Raw genomic sequence first — 20,703 nt, 5'->3', positions numbered from 1 at the left:
GTTGTATACAGGATGCATAGAAAGAAACTCACAATGAAAACTATACTAAAGTCACACTCTCAACATAAAAATATTTGTCCAAGCCCAGTGGGGCACAGTAGGGAAGAAAAAAAAACACTGATGTGAAGAAGCATGTCTTTGTGATTCTGACGTTATACATTGTGAAAGCTGACAAAAAACATGGACATTCATCTTTTAAAAAAGTTCCAGCGCCCTCCCCCCAAAAAATAATTCACAGCGTTGACACTCTCGCGCCTCATTTTACTTGAGGCTTTCTTCTCCATCTCACAGCTTCACGGCCAAGCAGGAGGACAGGAGGAGGGATATATGTACCACCAAGGTGCCACTTTCTCTACCGCTCCACGCTTGTGCGTGGCGGCCGTGTCAAAACCGGCTCTGAGTCTCAATGCTAAATGACAAATTTGGATAATTCACACATATGACCTTACTTATATAAATGGCAGACATGGAGGGCTTAACTAAAGCTAAATCCCGAGGCTGCTGCAGAGACCTGAGAGTGCGGATTACACCGCGGATGCCTTAAACAATGCGCCCAAATGTGCATCCTTAAAAGCATGAAATCCTTGAAGCATCACAGCTTACTTGTCATTTGGCATTAATACTCCAGGATGCCTGTGCAGAAGGGCGGGCGACGGCATTGCACTTCTGTGTGCAGTGGCGCCCCAAAACAAACACGTGCAAAGCACTAAAGGAACTGGCATTGTGGAGACCTATCCCCCCCCCCTTTTTTTTTTTCTGGTTGTGGATATTCTATGAGAGGATGTCATAACAAAGGAAACAATAAAAGAGGCCACGTTCCTCCACAGCATGGGGTGCCCATAACTATAAATAAGAGGAAGGCAATGTCACATGTGCTTATGCTTTATCAGTGGAGCTAATATTGCTGCATTCACAAATAGCACTTTATTAATATTCATAATTTCCCCTGCATATGGCTCTTTTGCTTATTTGCTTGGTAGAAATAATACACAGGGCGAAGATGGTCATGACACACGACATTTCGAGGTTACGAATGGCGCGCAATGAACTATTTTGCGTAAACTAGTTATCATGCAGCAGACTGATGATTACCACCCTATTTACTATTTGATTTGATTGTTTTATATGTATGGCCTAGAAGTATTTTTCATAAATATTTACTGTAAACAAGACTTTAATACTGCTTTAGCATAGTTTATTCATAGACTTAGCGATGTACAAAATACATTGCAGCCATAGGAACAGAACACCCCCAGTATAATTATGCCTAGTGCAGGGGTATTCAAACACACATTGTAAAAGGACCACAGGCCACATGCAGTAATACTGAAATAATTTAAACAAAATGTCCTTAGTCATGCCATGTCACCTATGACAAAACTCCTTTTCACTTCACATTTTCGTGCTGGGAATCTCACTGTGACAGTTGTCCCAAGCTTTAATCACAATGCTACACAGGCTGGGCACATAACTGTACGTTCAATTGCCACCACTCGGTACAAGATAAATCAAACTAAACTGAATTTTTATGTGGCTTCCCCAAATATTAAGTGCAAAATCAATTTATTTTCCATTTAATTATATATTTCATTATATGTATTTCTTTCTTTCTTTCTTTTATTCTTTCTTGGATAGATAAATAAATAACACACAATTTAGCAAAACTATTTCTGATATTAGTAAAAAAAGGGGGGGGGGGTTAAAAATTGGAGTGGAAAAACTGGACATTATCTGCAAATATTAAATATGAATTCCATATATTTGCCTTAGCTTGATTTTAGTTGTTTCAAATGTCCATTTTGGCTCCAATTTATTGTTGTGGCAGGACACAGGACTTGCAGGTGTGACACTGTCACCCTAGAAGTGCTGGGATCTGTCCTCGGGGACGCCTTGTTATGTCCAGCCACATTGAATCAGAAGCAGTAGTCATGGCCTTCGGGTGCTCGCTCTCTGTCTCAGGTGACATCTCCTATCTATAGTAGCGCTATGATGACCCAGTTGCAAAAAATATAACCCAACCAAACAAATATGATATTCTATCTGTAACTAACTCTGGTTTTTGGAGCAAGTCAACAATGATTGTCTCAGGCCCCCCATCATTACCTTCAGGTAATAGAGCACTAAGCTATTTAGAAAAGCCCAACAAAAATGATAGGCATGTCCATTAAAATAGGACAATGTTGAATCAAGAAATTAAATTGCTTCAATTGACAGGCATTAACTGAATTAGCGCGGCAAAACTTACAGCGTGCGTTTTCCGACCGTAATTGGAAAAAGTTCACAAAGATCAGAAGCTGTGTAATTGCAGCTGTCAACTCATAACGAGCATCACAGACTCCGTTCTGTCTCATTGTTAGACAACGCGTCAGTGAGCAGATTAATAACATGACAAGTTTCTTATAACTCATAGTTAGAAAACAAAGTACAGGAAGTAAAAAAAAAAAAGGAATTATGACTGACACTTTCAGACCTTCACAGTTTTTTGCTAAGATTAGGTTGTCAGAATCCCCTAAGGATCAATCATTTTATTTTACATTCAACTTTAGTTAAACAACCCTAAAGTAGATTGTTTCTATTACCACAATTTCTTAGGGGATGGGAAAAAACAAAAAGCGTTCAAGAACGGATTGTCTTCGATCCTAGCGGTTCCAATGTGTGTATACAATAAATACATACAAATGTATGTTTGCGCCTGAACACATTTCCAGGTGGTCAAGACAGATGATGTATTAAGGTAAACTCAAAGTCTTAACCCCTTCTTCATATGAGGGAGAAATGAGGCATACTGTACTATTATATTGTTATCAATCATTTTTTGTGGACGTCTGACAGCTCCTTATCAGAGCTAACCTTTTCACGCCTCTGTTAAGGGAGCCAACATTCAACATTTGCAGTTTACAAATCTCACAGCTGACTGAGTTTGGGGGGGGTGGTGGCATCTATGGACTGGCCATCATGGGGATAAATGTGAAGAAAAGACTAAACATGCATTCTTTTAATCTACTATGCAAAGACTCAAAGCTATTTTGTGCCAGTTCTCACATTATATTCTGATTAGCGTTATTGATTCTTTCATAGTATACTATTGCACTAGGGAAGGCAATTAAATGGTACATAGATATTTCATACTTAGAAACATTATTAATGGGTGGACTTTGTCAGAAGACGCTATCGTTAGACTTAAAAACAAATAAAACGAGGATTAAGGTACAAAAGAAAGACAAGCTTACAGGCTTAATTGCCCTTGTGGTTTGTGAGGTATGATGTTAATGTGCGTTGTTTTAGCGTTTTGATTGATTTTGTGGAGCGATTCAGTGCACCAGGGGTCAGTACTGTCGCCTTGCAGAAGGAAACTTAGGCAGGAGCACTGCTGGTGCCTCATATTTGTCCTAAAAAAAAAGAAGAAAGAAGTAATATTCAACTTCAGAGAGTCCCAAGGGCCTATTTGAAAAGCAGCCTTTTTAGGGGTGGGGGGGAGGATCACATTGGTTAGTCAACAGAATTGTTATGACCATGATACAATAGGTATAAAATACAGTGCAGTAACAGCCTTGCAATAGGAACTGCTATTGCTATGCTATGTGTTGCTATGGGTATGAATTTAAGAGTTATGAGTCTTTAATGTAGCACCACATTGTGCCGCGAAAGCCGAACAGCACTGAGGTTTGTTTAATGGGAGAACAGCAGCGTAAAAGAAGAAGAGGATGAAGAACAAGAGGCAGCGAAGATCCCCAACAAAACTCCAGTAATCGTAATTGTTGGACTGCTTTTTATACAGCGCTTTTTCTACACCGTACGGTGCCCAACGCTCTTTACATTGCCTCACATTTACCCATTCATACACACTTGCACACAACAGTAATCGGCTGCTGCCATGCAGGGCGCTGCCAAGTCCACTGGGAACAACTCTGGGTTCAGTGTCTTGCTCAAGGACACTTCGACATAGTCATTAGGGGTGAGGACTGAACCCACAACCTCACAGATGGGAGACAACCACGCTACCACTGAGCCATGCTGCCTCATGCCACGGAGCAGAGCGATTACAGTATATCCCTGTGAGTATGACAGTGGGCGAAATAGTCTTTGTTTCCTTATGGTGATAATATATGAGAGGATACATTATCCACTTCTCTCAAAACACATGAGGATCATTATGTGCTTAATATTCACTAGCAGGTGAATAACTTTTATGCAACTCTGATAGTTGGGCAAGATGGATAACTTAATTATCTGAAAGTCCTTCAGAGCAGAAGGGCTTGCCGGCTCTGGAACGTCACCAGCCAAGATTGATAGCTGAACAACGCCAATAGCAACGCAATTCGGCCGCTTCATTTTGGTACTAGGCTTGAACAGGGTGTTTGCTTCCAAACGAACATTTTTCCACTAATTTTCCCCCAGCTTTTCCTCCTCCTTCTTTGGAGCATTGTACGTGAAGCATCATTACCCCTCACTCCACTGAAGAGGGGTTCATTATAGGGTTAGTGTGTTGGCAAGACTATTGTTTGGATGACAAATGTAGTTGGTTAGAGCTTTGGAGAGAAAATTACTTGTTTTCCCCCCCACTTCTTTCTACAAACCCATGTTCCCAGAGCACCCCTTATTTCTAGAAACTGAAAGCAATTAACACAAAGGGCGAAGCAGCTCGGTTAAACCAAAAAGGGAATTCGGGTAAATAAGCAAATCAGTGGATGTGTCAATCAAGGGCAATGAGGTAATCACAAAGTCTGCTGTGGATTCTTAAAGTAAAGCTCCAGGGTTTGTAGAAATCTCAAGCAAAAAGGATTGGACAAACACCCTAAACATCAGCCCTTTAGGGCTCGTTTCTCTGTTTATATGATCAAGCACTGACCAAAAATGACATAAATACCTGAGACGATGATGTAAAAGGTCTAACGATGAATGAAAAGTGATTTCACATTTTGAAATGTCAACATTAAATGTCAATTAAAAAGTAACGGTTGCTGGATAAGGTTGGGACTGACAGTTTTACATTTCTATTCTGACACAACAATGTTTATCTGATCGGGCTTCAGGCTGACATGATGGAATCTACATTGTCAGTTGTCTAATACACTTGGACAAGGCTGTGCCACAGAATATCAATGAAAGACACCTCCGGGCAATATATGTAAGGCTCAGGATAACCCTAACCTTCCAATCAGCATGTAAGTATCATGATGGTTTGACCTACGGGTAACTGGCGGCGCTGAGATAAAAAAAAATGCCAACCAAAGAGCCTTTCTTCAATCTAAACTAAAAAAGAAGAAAATCTATTTTTGGTAACATCTGATCTGCTTCTCTTGCTGGATCTACCACTACTCATGCAAACTCTTGTCACTGTTATATCGATTTAGTTTTTTAATGAGACAGGCACATTATCTTATATTGTCTGATTTGTTTTGAGGTGTTAAAAGAGGCCAATTGAAGACAGGAATTGAAAAAATGTCCCTTTCAACCACATTGCACCTTTTTCCATCACACCAGTTAGAGCTGTTGGGATGACTATAGTAATTGATTAGTCATTTGTTAAGAATTGAGACAAGCATCAGCAAGGTCTAATCAAGTCTACACATCCGTCCAGCGCAGTTGTAAAACTATACTGATGTTATTACTTGCTTTGTCTCTTTTCAACACAGTTGTCATTGATTGATTTCTCTCATTGAAATGATGGTTCATTTTTTTCAATAAGTCAAGGACATTTGTAAATTAAATGCAAAAGAAAAATCTGGAAACAAAGACAGACCTGTTCCAGTAGCTCCAAAACTGTTCGTTGAGATAGGTGCGGTGACTGTGGTCATCTCCAAATGACGCTTTGCTTTCAATCCAATGAACAATGTGTCCCTCCACAGCTTTCCATGAACACAGATGAACAAGTCATACCACCAAAATCCAGGAATAACCATTCACATTTGCACCAACTACATGAGGGCACAGTTCAGTTTAACATAAGAGAATTCAGATGAAGACAATGGTGAAAAAAATACTAACCAACGGGAACCTCCAGGATGATATCAGGTGTTTTGTCATAACCTTTAGCCCTTAGTTGGTTTTCATCTAAAACAAAGGGCAGATGAGTTGATTTTGTATTAACGTTTGATTGCGCAAGATCAGTCCAAAAGCTTCACCAATACTTTGTTTGCCAAGTTTCCTTGGTGTGGGGTGTAACATTTACAACAATTGCTGTGTATTTGCTGTCTTTGCACAAAAACGCTGAGGTCCCGTTTGTAGTTTGGTGAAGCTTCATAAAATATATAGCAAGGGGACAAGGTTGGCATTATAGCCTGAGTAAGCCCGACCCCAATCCTCACAGACTGCAGCCATTGTCCTTGACTTTTTGCACACTTCAGCCATTATCCGCACAACACCTGATTTCTCCATTAAATCTCGGGCTGACCAGGTCATTCGGTTCCAAGGGCCTGCCTCTTTGTCTCCAGTCAAGCTCGACTAATGGGGCACGGAGGAGAATTGAGAAGAGATGGAGGGTGCTGGTGTCAGTAAAGAGGCAGCATCAGCCAAGGATGGAGAAAGGGGAGCCGAGAGTGAGGTCAGAGTGGCTGCCAGAGGCCTGTGGTGCACGGGGGGCATCCTGGGCTCTGCTAATGTGTCTGCATCAGGAAAGGGGACCGCTATTTGCCGTGGCTGGGCTGTTGACATTGTCATGTGGCTCTGATCGCCTTTTTACACCACCTTTGATTAAAATTAATGGGCCGTCCCTGCTGTTGGGTAGCTTATTTCCAATCCATTTATCAACCGGGGTGAGGTTGCCTCAGTGGCCCTCGTGCCCTCTGACAGTTTTAGAACAGTCCTCTGTATAGCCGTGAAGAAAGGTCAACACCGCGGGTCCAAATAAATGATGTGGTCTTAATGACACAAGGAATGACTTTCATCCTTCACTCACCTGACCTATGGGATGATGATGATGGGATGGGGGTGGGAGAGAGGGAAGCGGGGGTTAAATAATAACTTCCACAATTTCACACAAGGGCACTACCTTGATTAAATTTGGTTGTGACAAATTCATAATTCCAAATCTATAACCCTACACAGTGCTGACTAAACAAAAGAGTTTGTTTGTTTTTTAAATAATGATGTTCATGTAAAGAGCAATTGGTTCATCGTAGTACCACCAAAGGCATGTGTCCTTAATTTTCTAGGCGTCCTCATAACTAATTTTGGGGACGTTATGTACAGGACCTCCATGATTGGGTTTGGGAAGAAAAAAAACCGTTCACAATTTAGCATCACACATTTGTCTAAGAAACCTGGCACTCATCTGAGCAAATTTCCAAGTCAAAATTTAGTAAATATGAAGAGTGTGCTTTATGGCACTTCCTGTCGCCATAGAGTGGGACAATCTAATTGAGAAAAAGCCGACATTGGATCTTTTCAGGGCTAGCGTCTTCATCACATCCAAAGGGGTTTGATCAAGATTTTCCTTTTTCTTGGTGTATCTTAGAAATGATTGTCACCATGCTCCTTCCTCGGTAGATAGAGTAAGAGTAAAAATATTTTGCAATTCAGCATCATGCATCTATCTAGGATACCTGATTCCAACGGAGACACATTTGGGAGAATTCTCCACAATTTTTTTGGTCAAAGTACGAGTTCTGAATACGGCCTACAATGGCTGCTTCAAACCAAAATGGAAAATTTCATGTCTCGGTCACGTTTTCTTGTCCTTTTGTCCACAACTACACAAATACCGTGTCGATTGGTGAAACTGGTTTGAGAGGATACTTAACTTTTTTGGGAACAGCAGTGAGTAAGTGCGGGTGGGGCATGGGGAAGTTCGGTACCCCTACAATAAAATTGTTATCACCTGGGGGCCAGGCTAGACAAAATTAATTTACTTGAAATAGAACTGATAACAGTACAACTTAGATAGTATATGCTTGTCGTCAGCAGGGGGGGATTACACTTTTACTAACATGAAGCTATTAGCAATAAAATCACATCAATTTTGCAGTAATCAATCATAAACAGGTCTTTATTTACCAACCCTGCAACAAAGGTTACACTTGAATGACAACTGCAATTTTATAGAATAGGGTTTACAGGTCAAATGACGACTTACCCAGAAAGGACAAATTCTTCTCCTTGAGTTTGTCACAGAGTAGCACCTCATGCTCTTGGCCAATAGCACTGTGGGTACAGAGTCAAGGATTCCAAAAGCAATTGTTGTAAACCAAAGCACCAAAATGTATGCACTGTAAGCAAATAATAAAAAACATTATTTGTGCACAGAACCATTGCTTTGACATGTGCTACAAAACCTATTGGGGTGTATTACGCAAAGTAAAAGTCGGTTATTTTCATGCAATTAACTCATTCGAAGCACAAGGGCATAATCAAATTTTCTGGTCAACCTCAATCAGCACTCATAACAAATCTCTGAAGTGTATTTCTGTAATATGGAATTAGGAGGAGAGGCTGAGAATGTTACATAACGTACATACATAACATATCACAACTTAAATCTGTCGTAACTTAACAGCATAACAATACTTTCTTAGTTTGAATTATTAACTATGGACCTTGAAATGTGAAACAAGATCAATGAAATTAAATTGCATAGGGAAGGTGAATGGTGGCCCATTACATGAATTGAGTAATTGTACTAACCAACACGAGGCATGTGATGAGTCAACTTTGCATTTCATAGTTGTACGTCTGTATCATTATTGAGGCAATTAAAAAAAAAAAACGTTGTTAGTATTGCTTTAGTTTGAGACACAAAAACAAAAAGCATTCGTATCAGATTGTTCTGATTGACTTTCAGAAAAAGCGAATTTTCTCTGCTTTATGGTCAGAAACTGGTGATTTGAGCAAAACCAGCCGACTTGCTGATTATAAAAAAAGAGGAAAAGGTAGAAAGAAACATTTCTTCTGGTGAAAGAAAAGATTCTACTTTTTCTTTGGGTAGATCTGATGCCCATATTGTATCAGAACACATTATTTTAATCGGTCTTCAAATACCAGTCAAAATGCTCTAAAATGGCTGGCAATATGAGCAATTCTGCGTTGAAAACAATTCGTTTTGAATTAGTTAATATCATCACTGATTATACATGTATAATTGAACTTGAAATTAATAATATTTGTGGTAAGCACTGCCTAAGTGGCTAATTCTACCCATTCTGGAAAAATGTGACCTGAACTCTCCATGGTGCTGAACTGTATCTGACTGATGACAAAAGAAAGTAAGAATATTTATATGATACAAGGAAGCCAGCTGGGATTAATACCATTTGTTTTCATTCAATACCACCAAACTCATCTTTTTTTTCTCTCTTTACTCCGATCCACCTGGTGCACATGGACATTTAGAATCCCAGCCATCCTACATCTCCCTCCGCATCCTGTATCATTTGCTGTAAAGGGATGGCAAACGCCTTCTCTGTGAAGCAGAACTTTTATGTGGGGTGAAGGCAGACACATCTCATCCCCTTCAATAGCTCCTCGTCAATTTCAAGCTTAAAATTTTATGAGATAGGATACTGTTTGATGCAGTCTACCAGTGGTCCATAACAGCAGTCGTTTACTGTGCACTGAGGAGAGCAGGGGGGAAGAAATATTACGGCATGTGGAGAGTGAGAGAGTGAGAGAGCAAGAGAGAGCGAGAGAGGTGGACGTGAGGGAAGGAATGCTATACAGTTATGAGCAAGGAGAAAACATGGGGATTCTGGAGGATAGTTGTTGGTTGCAACAACATACAAAAGCTCCTTATAAAAGTAGTCAACATGCAATTAAACAAAAAATGAAAAAAAAAAGTGTTAAGAATTTACTTGGTATATGTTCTTGGCCAAGGTTTGGTCTGGTATTAACGATGGTTCCTTGAGCATACTGTTGAGGACTGATTTAGAGGCTGTGAAGAAGAAGAGGACAAAACAGAATGACAAACATGATGATGCGCAGAGTAAAGTTGAACAAAAATCAACCATGTTTTGCTTAAATAGGAGCCTCAGAATTTCATCCTTTCAACAGTAAATATTGTCAGATTTCTTTAGTCATCTATGAAAGTAGACTGATTATCATTGTGTTGAATCAAGGTAAGACATTTACAAACATTTACTTGCAACGGTCAATATTTTGCCTATTATCTGAGATGTTACTGATCAAACCAGTAATTAAACCATACAAAAAATAGGAATGCGCATTTTCTTTACTACCAAACAATTTTTTTTACTGGTTTTGAATGAAAGGATTTATAATTAAAAAAAATAATAATAATAATAATAAACAACACGAAAACATACAGTTAACTGCTGGATTAGCACACTACTCCATTAAAGAACAGCCACTTGGCGTCTATACAGGTCTTCAATAGACAAATGTTTCAGTCCAGAGCACAGGAGCTCCATGTAGTTTATCTATGTTACAAACGCCGGCTGTTCTGCATGTCTCATCCCCATTCTTACTCTACTAACAATATAAATCAGACAGAAAAGCCTGCCGGATGGGTTTCCCTGGGTACCACAACTGGGCAGAGAGGAAAGAAAGAGACGGGAAAAAACCCTTAAATCATTTCTTAAAAAGATTTGGATTAAATGGATTGTAACATTGTGTGACGAAATGGCGGAGACGCGCCATTTTAGTGATATATATATAGACGCGTGCTCCTGACAGACTCGCCGTATTACAGACAATACATGGGAATGTTTCAATTCACATTTCAGGCATGGATGGCTCCTGGAACAACACTGAATAGAATCCCTTGCTTATTTAGAAAATATATTTGTATACATCCAAATTGACAAAACTGAATGACTCCGGAAGCTTCTTAAATTCAAAGAGATGCTTGAATGAAACCTTTTTGATGGTCTTTTACAGGTTTTCTAGCTGTGAGGAGGACGAGCAGTGCTTCGAGCACTCATCTACGTAATAAAGAAGGTATGGTGGAAGGGGGACGGAGCCTTAAGCACTCCCTCCTCGCTGACGCCTCTTTTATTTGTGCTACCTTCTCTGTTTTAGCCTCACCCTCCAGCTCATAACCCCACACACTCCCTCTCAGAACTGCAAAGTACCGGCTTTATTTCCTTGCTCATTTCTCTCCGAGGTTGGTCTCTTTTTCTTTTTTTCCCATCCATGGCAGATCCATACCGCACTCCCGAGAAGGAAAGAGGGGTTGTAATTTCCCCTTGAGTTAGGACACCTCATGACAAATGATAATGGGTAATCAATAAAGCAGGGGAAATATGAGGCGGCAAACTTTATGAAGCCAGGAGACGTATTACTTCACAGACAACACTGTTTTCCCTTAACAAAGTCACTACTGGAGTGTGCCTAATAATCGGAAGGAAAATCAAAGGAGCTGCAACCACATCAGCAATATTGGCAACTTATTCCACTTTAATGGCATTTGGATTGATTCCTCTCCCCCCACCCCCCACGTCCTAATGGTCCTTTTATAGATTTGACGCTGCTTCTGCAAAACAGTCATGTGTATTAAACCTCCCTGAAGGCTAACGGTAGCCATTAAAGCCCTTGTCTCACTAGTGTTCATAATTGGAGGTTTGACCACCACCACAATTTGGTCTCACATAACACACAAATACACACTTCAGTAGCAGACTATTATCCCTCTCAGTCCCCTAAGATTGTTTTGTACAGTGAACTTCCAAAGTCCAATATTTTAACATTCGTAAAAGTTGTCTTAAAGTAGACATTCTATGCATTTTTTTCTACAACTTAAAACAGGTGTTTTAATAACATGTCTGTAAACTTTTATCAGAATACTTTAAGGATAAAAAATTACAGCACATCTCAATGACATTTTGCTGCCTCGTGCAGATGACCCACTGATCATCCCGCCCCCTCTAATGTCGGGCCAATGTTGAGTGTGGCTTTCATTACCATGGCAAACTGAATAAAGCTAGGGGGCTACAATCGGGAGAACGGCTTATACTTGTGGAAGTGGGGGGGGCACAGTGTGTTCATAAAACAGATTTTCACTGATGGAGGCAGCACTTCACCAACCAAGCCACTAACTTAACACTTGTTAATTAACAAAGCTGATCCATGCATGTGGCGCATACAGAGGAAACATAAGAAAAAACAAATATAAATAATTAAATAATGACTCAATTCATACAGATTCAATTCAGAACTAATAAGAGAGCAACAGTGTCAGTGTCTGTAAAATTTCTACTTCCTGTTTTGTTGCTATTCCCAGACTCTCCTGCCAGAGTTGCTATTGACCAACTTTTCATCAACAAAAGACTTTCATTTGGATCTTCATGTGAGTGCTGTTTGATAAGAAGGAACGCTAAGTGAAGACGCATACTGCAGCATGCATCGCTAGTTGTCGAATGGCTAGCTACAATAAGCTTATAACGTGTGATGAAAAGGGAGAGGTAGAAGGGTTACATAACTAAAAAAGTTTTTTCCCACCTAACATACACATTTTTGGGAATGTTGGAGGAAGCCTGGGTACTTGCAGAAACTCCAAGCAATCTAGACGGACAGATATAGACAAACAACACTTCACACTTACATTCACGCCCACAATAGTAAAATACTGTCTACACAGGACCATTCGTTCTGCACAAGTTGGTGGTTCACCAGTGTCACGGTCAACTTTGGAGCTTCCACTACATTTTGGTGACTCATCACAATAAGAGTTGCTCTTCTCCTCCTGCTAGATACATATATATTTTTTTGCTGTAGTGGGGTTAAAAATAGCTATAAAGTGGACGACCTTGGCGCTGACATTGTGGAATTCCAGCCAAGCATCGGACGTGATGAAAATCGAAGGCCGGGCCGCTAATAAATCACCATGCTTTTAAAATGAATTTACCCTAATGCTCATTCATCACGCGCTGTAATACCTTTGCAGGCCCTGGCTCGGTTTCGACGGTGTGCACAAACACAGCAGTAAATAACAACAGGGCGCCCGCGTCCCTCGCATCGCAGCAGCTTCCGACATCAGCATACATTAACAGACGCCCCCGCCTTGCACTGCATCGCTCCTCCATGACATTCTGAGCTCATCTCTGGAGCGAACACACACACACACACACACACTACAAGCAACGACATACATAAAATAGAGGAATATAAAAAGCACAATCTGAAGAGCACCAGACACAGAGAACAAAGCCCTGCAGCGCATCTTTGCCCCCTTGTAAACATTCACCAAATTTACTGTAATTGTCCCGCGTTGGTATAAATTGTGACTAAGGCGCCGTATCACACATTCAGCATCTGAACATGGCAAGAACAGAGGAGGAGGGAAAACAACAAATACGCTGCTACACCTCCGTTGGGATTTGCTAAACAAATCACAAGGCTGCCTTGGTATATAAAACTCTAAAAGAAGATGAGCTAACAACAAAATAACATTGATTTATCACGGCTCACGTGTGTCATTTCTTTCAATTCCTCCGCCAGGGTGAAAAAGTCATTATCGCAAATGCTGAGAAACCTCATTAGATAGCAACATTTGTTGAGGGAGGACCGTAATAAACAATAACGGATGACGATTGTTATTGCCTTTGACACTGATGAGCTCCTCTGCAAGTTTGTTTATTAATAAAAAAAAAAAACACTTTATCCACAATGTGTGTGTGGTGTGGGGTTTGGGGGGGGCACTTAGCTATTTCCTCTACATGCCCACCACTACACCCACCCACACCCCCAACGCCCCCACGCAACCCAAGCCATTGAGCTGTGGAGTGTGTGTTGGGGGGGTGCACTCGTTCATCAAACTTCATGGAGCAAGGGAGAGACAGGGCCTGATAATGTGCGCCGCGCTAAAGCTGATTTTCCATGATGAATCTCGGAGCATATAAATTGGCTAATATCTGAAAACATTTACAGATACTCCAGGAATTGACTACTTGCGCGACGTGATGGATGAGTCTCCCCGACGCCGGACGACAGCTCCGCAAATCTCCACGGCTGCCTAAAGCCCCTCATTTGATTTTCCAATTTAGTCCTTTTTAAATGCTTCCTCAAATAGAAGATGTGGATGGGGGGGGGGGGGGGGGGTAGTCTGTAGGACATTTAGAAAAAAAAAGAAGAAAAAAAAGATCTTTTTAGACTTCCCGTGGTTATATGAGGTGCAGGAGGAGCCGGTTCCCTGAAGAGGTTACTGGGGCAGAACTGATCTGCTTCCACCTGATTCTCCCTGAAAGCGCTGAGATGAGACCCTACATTCCAGTGTGTGTGTGTGTGTGTGTGCATGTGTGTAAAAGAATTGCAGCGGTAGATCTGGCAGCACCGAGGCTACATAGGTCAGGCCATTAGACTGCGGCAGAGGCTGGCTGGAGCTCTTCTCATGAAAGGGAGTAATTAGTATACTTGTCAAGTGGAGTGCCACGGCGCTGCTCGCCTCCACCGCACTTGCAGAAGAATCGCTCATCGTTCTTCCGTATGCACTCCCTTCCTACTGCTCTCATTATTTCGACACACACACAAACAGTTCTTGCCTTCAAGTGAGCGAGAGCTTTAACAATGACAGTGGACTCCCAAGTTTGACTGGATGCAACACAATGTGACATCCAGCTATCTACAAAACACCGGAGCCATTATGAATAGATCAAAAGGAGCCTGGAAACATTCTCGCGGTGTTAACATCAAACGCGGGACATTTATAACCGGGCATACGGGGCTTCTGTAAAGGAATGCGACAATAAATCTTGAGGGCGCTCGAATCACACAGTTACAAAACACGCAGGGAGCAATCTAATCTGGAGCCGGGCCTTGGGAAAATGGAAAAGGTCAAATAGCTAGCAAAATTGCCTCCTCGAGAAAGAGAGAGAAAAAAAAGTATGTCTAAATCTAGAGCGCCTGTCAAAGAGAGGAATAGATAGAGGGATGATGAGATTGAAGCATAGCAAAGATGGTTGGGAGGCGGGTGCCGAAGGAGCGGGAGCACCTGCGCTGTGGCCGCTACTGACAACAGAAATTCCACAGTATAGATTTTAGTGAATGCTATTATCATATTTTCTAATCTCGTGGACAGGTACCTTTTATTGACTGTGTTACAGAAAGTATTGAGCGTCTATTAGGGTTCAGGCTACAACTATTTTTTAATAATAATATTATATCAAATTATATATCGAGCGATCCATTTTCAGCTGATGTCTTGAGAGGGGGAGGGTACACCCTGGACTCAGAAGTCAAGGATAATAGTTTGTATAATAATTTTTCAAGTTACTGTAAAAAGGGTAACAAAAATCCTTGCAAAATCTCAACGTATTTTTTTTACTGCACATGAGCATTTGAAATTCTGCTACAGATTTTAGCAAGGATCATGGAAGATAACACATGATTTGCTTTTTGTGGCCTCATAAAATGATGTGGTGAGCCAGAATTGGCCCCCGGGCCTTGAATTTGAGTCCTGTGTTGTAGACAAACAACCATTTATGCTCATATTCACACTTACGCACAATGAGAGACTTGAATGAACCTAACATGCATGTTTCTGGAATGCAAGAGGAAGCCGGAATTCCCGTACAAACCCAAACAAGCAGTGGGAGAACATCCAAATTCTACACGGGAAGACCAAAAGCAAGATTCAAACCCACTTGTCCACCAAACTGCCCAAGAATAAATCCATATTGTACAAAAAAGTACAATTTTGACATAATACTTTATCGAAAACCATGTTATTAACTCTAGTACGTAGACAAGTTGATTGTTTCAATAATGGTAATGAATGATTTCAGTTTCCTTGATACTCATGCATGGGAAACGTGTGACCTTCAAATAGTGGACAAAACCTGCATTAAACTTCTCATGTGACCTTTCCCTCCCAACTGGGACAAATCAGCTTCTACTAGACAAGGATCATTATGATTGCTGATATCATATTCAATACATACTAAACTGCTTTGAAAGCATTGATTTATTTATAAGAGCCACCAGATAGTATTTCATTCTGCTTCGTCGACACTCGCCGATATTTTTTGCAGAAAGAACTAAAGGAGGGGAAGGGGAATTGGTCGTCATGGTGAGGTGACGACAAGAAGCAGCAAAACAAAACAAGGAAGGCTCAGAAAACAATTTGAAAGTGTGTATCGATCCAGCACGGGTGATTGTACATATATTCCCGCACCCAAAGGCACCATCCCTATATCTCTTAAATGCAAAGGGGAATGGAGAGAATTAAAGAAAAAACGACAGTGAGCCACTCCCCCAGTCAGGGTTAATGTCCCTTATATAGAAGCCTATTGATCTTCGCAGGATGCTTTGGAGTCCGAAAGGAACTCGCGTGCAAGGAGGAGCATGACAAATTCGCCTGCCACTAGCTCTGAAGCAGCCCGTTAGCTAATTGCCAGAAAAGACAATTACCTAGGCATTGTTTCATAATGGTCACACATGACTCGAGTGCAATATACCATTGCATTTCAGACCTGGGCCTTCATTGGGGACTTAACTGAACTAATCCATTTGTAATATGACCACTATCATGTCACAATTTTACAAAATAATACACAAAACCATAATTAAACAATGCTGGAGTTACAGAAAAATGTGATGAACACTATTATTATTAAGGAACAAAACATAATTAACTCTTCATTCTCTTCCAAACCACAACACTACAATATCATTAAGAGCAGTTCACAATATTTTTTTCCCATTGCGCTATAGTTAACTGTGTAGTCACATTCGTACATGATACTCTGGAAGTATCAAATAAATAATTTATTTATTATTATTATTATTATTACTACATAATAATAATTTTCCGGGTTGAGTCAACAATGGCGTTGGCCTTGAAAATTAATTTTTAATAATGCCTGACATTCGTCGTCCTGTGTCACCAATTGTGCATAATGCTAAACTATTTAGCTCAAACAATCAGGGAATGAAAAACAATGTTTATTTCAATCTAGGAGAAAGCCAAAATTAGTGAATCTGAGGTGATGTGAACGTGTAACGGAATTGTTCAATATGCATTAACATCTTGGGGAAAAAAAGTATTCGGTTGATTGATTTGATCAAATTGGAGGTTGAAGAATAGACATAAAATTATATATATATATATATATAATAGAACAGAATAGTGCTCTAAAATATACTGTATATGTCACATTTTGTATTTCTCCTTTATCATTTGATAATGATGCTCTCACAAACGTTACTATTTTCAATGTGTTATCAAATACGACAAACAACAACAAATCATGCTTTCACTGTATAGCAATGCAGGGAAGCGGTCTAATATCATCCGAGATTGCCTGCGTCTTCCGGATGAATGACCAGCTCTACCAGCTGCGGCGACTTGTATTTTGACAAGCAGTGGATAACAGTGCTGGAGGTCCAAAGCAATCACACTTTGACGTTGACAAATCGCCGGGCTGTGGTGAATTTGAAAATAACACACATCCCCTTTCATCTCTTTCGTGATTAAATCGCAAGCACATCTCCAGTGTTCATCACCCAGGCTTCTGCATAGGTCTGTTGTATTTGGATTGGTGTTGATGTTTTCGCATTTGAAAGTGATTTGTTTTTGAAAAATTAGGTGGGCAAGTATCAAATGACTATGTCAAGCCTTCTTAACATTTAACAGCAAAACCTGGATATATGTTTAGCAGATACTGTATTTGTAATTCAGTTTTGCCGGGTCAGAAAAACAAAAGAGAAAAGAAAAAATAAATCTGTAACTACCGGTACGTATTTCCTACCAACAAGTAATAATTCAGATATTTGTTACGTCCTTCTGCCAATCATGTTTATAGGGTGCAATTAAATTCATTATATAGCTCATAGGAAGTATATCACTAACTACAGCACAGTTGCAGATATCCATAAATTGGTGGCCGATTTCTAGATATGTTATGACAAGTGCCATTAATTCAGTTATGACTAGACACAACTGAATTACAGACATCTCTATTTTGTTTCAATTAGTCCGATTTCTGTTACTGTCGTATTGAAGAAAAATTCTGACGACGACAAAACATAATTACGACTAGTCAGAAAGACATTGATGATAATGTTATTTCCCGTTGAATCCGCTTGCTAGAAATTACCGATGCATTTTTGCTAGCACTTGCCTCGTATATGTACCTGGACATTTCTGACACTATGTCTGGACAATGTCTTTGACATGTTCAACAAAAATGTTATCATCTGGAATTTACTTCCCCTGCAGCTCATCCATCAGCACTGCCTCAGCACTGTTTGCTTTTTATTTTGTCACTTTTCGCCAACTCAATTTCCTCAGTGGAGCCCAGCAAGGTTGTAGAGAGGATGCAGGAATAAGGAGGAGGAGGAGAAGGTACGTTAGATGGATGTAACTGGGGATGAAGGGGGAAGGACTAGAATGTTATAAATAACACTGATGAGGTGAGCTCGCATTGATCCAAAGTGCAGTTGAGGGGCGGCGGCCCTCCCTCCTACCACTCAATCGTACTAGAGGTAGTCTGTTGCACATTTGGACGGAGCAGAGAGGAAAATACAGCAAAGGCTGGAACAGAAGGCGGATTCCATAGACAAACGACTCCAATTAAGACTGATGGACACAATGATTGAGATGGCGGATGGAAACTCACGTGTTTCGCCCTCCAGGTCCTGAAGGAACCTGTCGAGGACGATGCGAGCCATCAGTGCAGGAGACAAATCCACCTATAAAGCGAGATAATTAGCTTTAATGGGTAAAACAAAAATAATGTATAACATGAATACACAATTTACACAATTTAATGAATTACCATATTGTATTATTTCCTTTTGGCAAAGGAATCAATTTCTAAATTGTTCTCAATTCAAAACACGTTTCCCATAGAAAACAATGAAGGTGAGGTCAATTAGTCTACCATAATTCTGTTGCTTCCATAAATCATTTACTATAACCCCACAGCCATGAAAGAGTCAAATTGCTTTGATTTAAACTTTGTGGATTACTATGACCTGGATGACTGAACATCTACATTGACATAAAGAAAAACATGATTTTTAGAAAGCACATTGGCATTATTTTATTATTTATAGCGTGACAGTCATTAAAAAATGAATTGGGCACCTATGCTATTTAGGCAAACAATTTTAATATTTGCAACTGTCTTAGAACATTTCTGAAGACAACCAATAGACACAATGGCGATGGAAAAGAAAGGTAGGTTTTTGTATTGGTATGGATGGATATTACTGTAATTAATGTTATATGCTCTAAAAAACATGGTATAAATCATTTAGATGATTTGAGTTGTCACAAGTCAGATGATGTTTGGTTTTGTTTGACTTATGAGGAACTTAGTTCCAGAAAACTCCAAACTGTACCAATTTTGGGGAGTTCCAATTTTATTGGTTGCAAATCTTAAATCAAAATCATTATTCTCCACATTCTCATTATGTGGCTGATTGAATACAGGCGGTTTTACACTGGAGCTTTATCTTTCGGTCTTAATCTTCGACCCATGCGGAAGTCCTCTAAACGTTTTGTGGAAATTGGTTATGCATTTTGCTGCATCAAGCAAGCTGACAGATAATCAAGGGCACTTTGACAGAGGTAGTTAAATAATTAGCTAGATGCACCCTGACCACTATTGTTTTTAGTTTAATCAGCCATGAAGTGCTGGACACTAAAATTGCTTTTGAAAACTTTTAATTCAATTAACTCAACCAACATCTGCAACAAGAAGACATTAAGTCATTAGAAACCTTTTTTGCTTAAGAGCAAATTAAGCGTTTCTTTGAGGACTTTGGCATAAATACAACAAAAATAATACAATATGTGAATCTTGTTTTCATAATAGGGACCTAAAAAGCCTTTCAGCTCATCTTATTGACTCTTTACAAGAGTTTGTCCTTTTAACGTCAGTTTCATTCGTTACAATCACCGCACTATGACATTAAGAAGGCAAGATAAGAAAGGCCACTCTCAATAAAGAGCAAAGAAATCAGATTTTCCTACTACATTTTCCTTCCCTTTGTCTCATCCAGGCACTTTCTCTCATCTTATTAGCCTTTTCTGCATTTTCAGATCTGGACAGCAAGAGAAAGACAAATTCCCACTAAGCATCATCCCCGGAGATGACACATGAAAACTCACCAACACACTCTCAGCCTTGAGTAAGGACCACCTGATTAGTTCAAGTGGTCGTGTCACCCTAATTTTCATATTAATCATCAGTTTGTTTCTATTCTCAAGTTGGAACTCAGGCGTTATACCACTTTAGCAGTCACAGCACTTCTTTGTTCTGTGGAAAACATGTTGTGTGTATTATATTCTAGAGTTCATCCTTCCCCAGAGCTAACAGGTGTTAAATAGTCGAACACAATACCCATGACACTGGTCGACCTACAATTTTTGGATTTCAAAACACAATTTCCCCGTGAGATTAATTACATTAATTACATTTCGTTCCGATGCCAAAACTTGGCCCTCATAGAAACTTTATTAACTGAACAGGAAATGCTTTCATTACCATTTTAACATTATTAAGAGTCAAGTATAAGCAGAAGTTAAGCACTTTAAAATGACTTTGTAAAAAAAATAAAATGGAATGATTCCAAGACGCATAGGACAGCTAGCCACTCGCCAGCTAGCACAAGAAGCTAATGTAGCAGTCTACATCCTCACTCAATGCCACAGCAAAGACTATTGAAATAAATGTTTGCTGTGCACAGAAAGCTGGGCCAATGCCATAGCAGTTTACATCTTTACTCCGTCTTGTTAAAAGGAACCCCAACTGTCATGAAAAGTTTGCTCTATCTTATTTATTTGGTTGTTATTAACATAACTATGAG

The 20,703-nt window shown here is 40.0% G+C and overlaps 1 protein-coding gene across 2 annotated transcripts in view; it reads right to left on the bottom strand.

Moving 5' to 3' along the window:
• Positions 1-20,703, bottom strand: part of cdin1 (CDAN1 interacting nuclease 1) — a 59,914-nt gene that overhangs the window by 24,052 nt on the left and 15,159 nt on the right. Inside the window, exons 6-12 of one of the 2 annotated variants that reach the window (XM_086094836.1) lie at positions 18,507-18,579; positions 9,786-9,865; positions 9,499-9,548; positions 8,075-8,142; positions 5,989-6,054; positions 5,744-5,849; positions 2,325-3,389 (exon numbers count right to left, since the gene is read on the bottom strand). In XM_086094836.1, coding sequence (XP_085950962.1) covers positions 3,227-3,389; positions 5,744-5,849; positions 5,989-6,054; positions 8,075-8,142; positions 9,499-9,548; positions 9,786-9,865; positions 18,507-18,579 — 606 coding nt within the window. In that variant the 3' untranslated portion in view covers positions 2,325-3,226. Of the gene's footprint in view, positions 1-2,324; positions 3,390-5,743; positions 5,850-5,988; positions 6,055-8,074; positions 8,143-9,498; positions 9,549-9,785; positions 9,866-18,506; positions 18,580-20,703 lie in introns of those variants that run through there. The other variant, XM_086094837.1, reaches the window with a different exon arrangement.

The sequence above is a fragment of the Leptonotus elevatus genome, chromosome 14 (genome assembly GCF_054856555.1).
Source record: "Leptonotus elevatus isolate MCC_2025b chromosome 14, RoL_Lele_1.0, whole genome shotgun sequence".
Classification (NCBI taxonomy): Eukaryota; Metazoa; Chordata; class Actinopteri; order Syngnathiformes; family Syngnathidae; genus Leptonotus; species Leptonotus elevatus.
The sequence above is the reverse complement of the archived record's forward strand: the minus strand, read 5'-3'. Positions and strand labels throughout refer to the sequence as shown.